This window comes from Aptenodytes forsteri, unplaced genomic scaffold (genome assembly GCF_000699145.1).
Source record: "Aptenodytes forsteri isolate BGI_AS27 unplaced genomic scaffold, ASM69914v1 Scaffold596, whole genome shotgun sequence".
NCBI lineage: Eukaryota > Metazoa > Chordata > Aves > Sphenisciformes > Spheniscidae > Aptenodytes > Aptenodytes forsteri.
In genome coordinates, this window is record NW_008795375.1 from 17,161 (window position 1) to 22,905 (window position 5,745).

Genomic DNA, 5,745 nt, shown 5'->3' on the forward strand with positions numbered 1-5,745 from the left:
GGCCGGCTGTCCCTCCTCTTCGTCCTCCCCGTCGGGGAACTCCCATTGCGACTCTCCTGAGCGCTCGTTAACATAGAAATAGCGTCTATGCTCCCTAAATCACAAGAAAGAGAAGGAGGCTTTAGATTCCCTCCCCCGCCACCGACACTCCGAGGCGGGCCTGCCCGCGACAGCGGTGCGCTCTCGCAGGGAAGACCCTCCGCAGCAGGGCTGCCGCTCTCCCAAACGCAAACAAACAACTTTGAGGACAGAGGCAGGAGAGGCCCGAGCCGGCTCGCTCAAAGCTATTTGCGTTGCTGGCTGCGTGAACGTCGCCCTGAGCCCCCCGCTCCGAGGGAGGGGAGGGCTGAGAAAGCAGGCCAGCGCGCAGCAGAGCGACGTCTCGCTAGCATCGGGACTTTCAGCCGCCGCCTTGGCTGAAAGTCGCCCTCCAAGAAGAGGCACCGGGGAACAGCCCAATGGAGAGAAGCGGCTGCCCCCCTACCCCGTGGTGCGCGGAGGTCGCTTTTAAGATACTCTTGGTGTCAAACACACAGTGAATGCTAGAGAGAGGGAGCGGATCTGGGAGCTGAAAAACAAAAGAGCAAAGATTTCAAACAAAGGAAAATTAATCAAGAAAGCCAAATAGACAAAGAAATGTTTGGGTCTGACCTGCTGGCAGGAGACAGAAATCTTGTTCTTCGTTCCGTCGATGAGTTGAAGTTTGTCCTTTGTCAGAGCTGTTGGTCAGAAGAGGTGATCCAGAGATCCTGCAAAGTTCACAGAGCTCTCGCATGCGCGACCCCCCAGGCCCGCCCTCCACAGCGCTTTACACTCGCGAGAGTGAAAACCAGCTCTGTCCGATCAGGGAATCAGCTCCGTCTCAAAGCACTGAGCACTCCGTTTGGATCCTCCAGTTTGGTGGCTGGCCCAAACTCTGCGAGTGCCGGACGTTTCTCTGCCTGCCCAGCACTGCTAACAGAAGCTGCTCTCAGTCTCCGAGAGGGACGGCGCCACGTCGTCGGGTGGTGATGGTCACAAATCATGTCTGAGATGTCAGAGATGAAAGGTGAGAAAGGTAGGAGAGCGCGTACCTGTCCCAGTGGCAGGACCAGCCTTTAGGGGTGGCGTTTATTTCGTATTGTTTTAGCTGTTCGGCTGCGTCTTGGAGTTTGCGTTTGAGGTAGTTTCCATTGAGAGCACCTTCTCGCCAGTCTGCAATGCGGGTCTAGAGGGCAAGAACCGGGGGAAGCCGTTGAGGGAGGCTGCAAGCGGCCCTGGGGACAGGACTCGAGGTCCGGGAGGTTCCCTTACGGCACGGGACTCAGGGGGGCCAGGAGGAAGACACCGCCTCCGCGCAAAGCCATGCTCGCCCCCCGCGGAGGAAGGGCCCTGCAGGAGGCGGGCGGGCGGGCGCGCGGCGCGGTGCGGTGCCACCGCGGCCACGAGGTTCACGCAGCACCGGCCCTCGGCGCTCGAGGACAGTATTTGATCCGCTTCGGAACAGAAGGCCGGAGCGAGGGGCGAAGGCTCGGTTACCTCTGTCTGCAACAGCAACATGTGGAAGTTGGAGATAGATTGTCTGTTGATGCCCAGGAACTCCAATTTACTAGTCAGAGTATTTGCCAGCTCTCCGATCTGAAACTGCCAGGGAGAAAGGGGAAGAGTAAAGAGCCGCCCTCGGGTAGCGTCACCGGGCTGCTGCGGCCCCGCAGCTCGAGGCCTTCCCCGGCAAACAGGACCCGGGACCGCCCGCGGCCCCTCAGCCTGGCGGGACTGGGACGTGCCACCCTGAACGTGTGCGCCTGTCACCCCCTCCTTTCAGCCCCGCTATCTCCTGCGCCCCAGGGACGGGGTCGGTGTGGGGTGGCAGGACGAGACCTCCTCTGTAGCCGCGGGAGGTGCCAGCGAACCCCAACTCCTTCGTGCGGACCCTTCCCTACTCCCAGCCGCAGCCCCCAGCGCTTCTCAGCGCGGTCACCGCTCCGAACCAGCCGAAGGAGGGTACGGGCTCGGTCTGCTTCGGCGCCCCAGCTCTGGAGTTACAGCAGAGCAATCGCCAGGGCAGAAAGCGTTAAATACGCTACTTCATTTCCCAAAGGAAATGGGCCAGGATGTAATTTCGGACTTCGTAAATCGTTGCTTTCCAGAGGAACTAGCTGGAAAGCGCGGGAGAGGTAACAGCTCTAGATTTACTCCCGAGCAGAGACAGTATCTACGTTAAGTTTCAGGTCAGCCCACAGCAACCACCGTTACTCAACCCCAGCGTCCCACAGGAGTCAAACCTCCAGTTCGGGCGCTGCGTGGGGGACGCGGGGATCCCCCGTGTCAATCCCCCTGACTGAGGGGACTGCATGAAAGCAGCTACAAGCCAGACAGCAATCAAGAGCAGAAACGGGGTGGACGCCTGCAAGCGGCATCGCGATTGCTTTAAGGAGGGCTCTGAAAATTTTTCTTTTCTCCTTGGCTCTTCGGAAGAGGCTTTGGAAGGTCCCCAAAGCCGACAGCGCAGCGTCTGTCTCCAGAGAGGGGGACGGGCCGGACAGACAAGCAACGCTAGAGAAGCCCGAGGCAGGGAAATGAATTCCCGCGTTAACGTGGCTACGGAGAAGCCAGGGAAGATCCCACAGCAGAGGGTGACTTCGCAGCGGAGGACCCGGCGGATCTCCTGCAAACCAGAGAGCCGGCAGAAGAGTGATTACCCCGAACCGATGAAGCAAACGGTACCGATTACCCGAGGAGACGGCATTCCTCCAACAGCTCTAAAGGGATCCTGCATGGGAAAGCACCACGCTACAGCACACAGTCCGTCACAGAGCACCGCCAGTACCAGGAGAAAAGGGGACAGCAAACGTGACAGCTTAAAAGGCTTTCGGCAGCCACCTGGGGCACAGCAGCCAACGAGCGTGGTCCCGCTGCAGGCTTTTTTTCCTTTTTTTTTTTAATAAATTAAATTTAAAAAAAAAATCAGACAAGCCTCATGTAGACGCCGTACTGAGGGAGGGCTCAGTGGTTTGGGGCAGGGAACATCACATCTCAAAACTCTGCTGGAGTTCTTTTATGGGAGATGCTAAATCTGTCACGAGGACAATAACGAAGCCCTTCCCTTTCACACTGGAAAAATGATTAAGTGGTGGGAAATGAGGGCAGGACCAGAGGTCGGCTTTCGCTGAAGGTTTCCACCGGGGTTCTACCACGAGCTGGCGATTCCCCATCCGTAAACCATCTGGCACAGGGAGGTGACGACATTTGCTAACGAAACGAAATTACTCAGGAGCCAAATTTAACGCTGCAGGAGATCTCAGGGTGACGAGCGACCGGGGAATCAAAAGGACAAATAGAAAAGATCTCCCCTACCACTCTGCGTAACTATCACCCAGAGGCTGTAGCTCCGCCTGTCGCTACTACGGCTCAGGAAGGGGCTCCGGGAATCGTTCAGCCGCAGCCAAAAAGAGCAAACCAAGGCTCGGAAGAGAAAACAGCAGCACGATGCTGCCGAAATGCCCAGGGCTTCCCCAATTTGCATCTAACGACTTCAAAAAGTCACGCCAGGCGAAGGGCGGCGCGACAGGTACCGGCAGCCTCCAGACACAGAGAGATTACGGACGAGGAGTCTTCAGCCTGGAAACGGGACGACTGAACGGGCACGTGCCAGGGGACTGCAATATCGTTATTGGTGAAAAGAAAGTCAAGACAAAAGCGTTTGCTCTCTCTCACAACCAGACCCAGGGCTCAGTCTTTATCCTCCCTCCCCCCCCCCCTTTATTTTTATTTTATTGGGTTTTTTTAAACACTTTCAAGCCTTTGCTGCTGGTTCCTGCTGAGACAGGACACAGGGCTGCAGAGATGCTGGCCCAATCCTGCACGGCCGTTCTTTCACAAGGCCAGGGCACGCTGCTCTTGCAGCCGCACCGGGATCTGAGGTTTAGAGCTTCAGCGGGGGTTCGGTGCCGTCCCGCCGGCAGCGCGGGAGGCAGACAAGGTCGCTCCAGCTGGGCCAAACCCACAGCCCAAAGCTCAGGTGTCCCCGCCGGCTGGTGGCGTCCCCTGGGCAGAGGCGGCCAAGGCAGCCAGCACGTCCCTCCGCGCTGCCGGCGGGACGCACGGCGAGCCCCTGGGAGAGCAGCGAACCGGCCAGGGCCTGGGGGAGCGGCCGAGCGCTGGGACGGATCTCACCGACGCGCAGCTCTGCATCTACGTACCTTTAGGTCCTGCTCCTCCTCTTCTATTTTCGGTGCCCCTTGTGCTTTTGCTTTCTCCTGGGGCTCCTCAGACTCTGCCTCTTTGTCTGAATTTGCATCGGCTGCTTCTGTGCTCGCCGCTGCGGGAGAAGAAACGACAGGTGAGCCCTTCTCCCAGCACCGCCACGGCGCTGCCAACAGCCGGCTGGAGACACCGTGCCAGGGAGCCAAAGCCGCTGCAGGAGAGGGCAGGGAAAGAGCCGGGGCCTCTTTCCTACAGGAGCCAGCGACAAGAGCCTGAAATTAAAAAGGAGAGAGGGTCACTGCCTCTGTGTTTTGATGCTGGGGGTCCTTCCAGAAGGACGGCACGGGAAGCGGAGAATTACAGCTGCTACAGCACCAGGGCAGGAAGGAGGAACAGCCTGGAGCACAGGGGTTCGAGGAAGCGCGAAGAGAGCTAGCCGCCAGGCAGGCTGTCATTAAACTCCGGGGGTTTAACATGAGGAAAAATGTCTTTACTGAAAGAGTGGTTAAACGTTGGAACAGGCTGCCCAGGGAAGCGGTTGAGTCCCCATCCCTGGAAGTATTTAAGAGACGTGTAGATGAGGCGCTCAGGGACATGGTTTAGTGGGCATGGGGGTGTTGTGTCGACGGTTGGACTCGATGACCTTAGAGGTCTTTTCCAACCTTCATGATTCTATGAACTATGAACTTCTAAGCAACAATTAGTCAAGAAAAGGTATCGATGATTAAGTTGAGACAATTGTCAAAGACCGAAAGGCTCCCAAAAAGTTGTCGAGACCGTAAGGTTTCGCCTCCGCCGCATCACAGGACAGCGGTGACTAATTCACTGTCCCAGCGACAAATTCTAAGGAGGGAAGTTTTGCGAGGGACTCCTACCAAAAGCCCTCAGGGGGGGGAAAAAACCCCAAAACCCAAACGCATTCCTGGTGTGCCCTGGCGCTCAAGGGCAGGACAGTTCCCTCAATCACCCTCCAGCAGCAGGGCGCTCAACTTTCAACGGGTTATTTTAGAGCAACAGCTTCCTGTTCCCCAGGTTAAGTGGGAAACCAGCACTGCTGGGAGGAGCTGGCTCCAGGGACGTTCCGCTCGCGAGGCACAAGGAAAAGGCCCTCAGCAAAACCAGCCCTCAGAGCCACCCCGGACAAATGACGTCGCCGGCTTAACGCCAGGCCTGCCATCCCGATCACGCCTCTGCCTGAAGCAGACGCCGCGTTAGGGCCGCCATCAATCCCGTTTTGGGGCAGGCGCTGTCTCCAGCAGGACGCAGCCCGCTCCGGGCACCTTTGTACCATTTTTTTCCCTGGGAAAAGCAGTTGTGTCTCATTCGGCCGGCTTTCTGCGCCAGAGGGGCTGCCTCCCTCTTTGCCACGAGGCAGGCAGCTGGCCTGAAGCCTCGTGCCGGGGAGAGGACCGGCCCATCTGGGAGTCGGGGCTGCCAGGCACGGGCTGTTCTCTCAAAACGCTGCGGCCAGCGCGTTTCGGGGAGTGCAGCTCTGGAGGGGCTGGGGAGGGCAGGAGGGTCGGTACAGGCAGCGAGGCACGGGGTGGTAGGGGGGGCGCG

The 5,745-nt window shown here is 58.3% G+C and overlaps 1 protein-coding gene across 1 annotated transcript in view; it reads right to left on the reverse strand.

Moving 5' to 3' along the window:
* Positions 1-5,745, reverse strand: part of FNBP4 (formin binding protein 4) — a 14,130-nt gene that overhangs the window by 2,042 nt on the left and 6,343 nt on the right. The window contains 5 exon segments of the mRNA XM_019472400.1: positions 4-94; positions 652-749; positions 1,074-1,207; positions 1,519-1,623; positions 4,182-4,300. Coding sequence (XP_019327945.1) covers positions 4-94; positions 652-749; positions 1,074-1,207; positions 1,519-1,623; positions 4,182-4,300 — 547 coding nt within the window.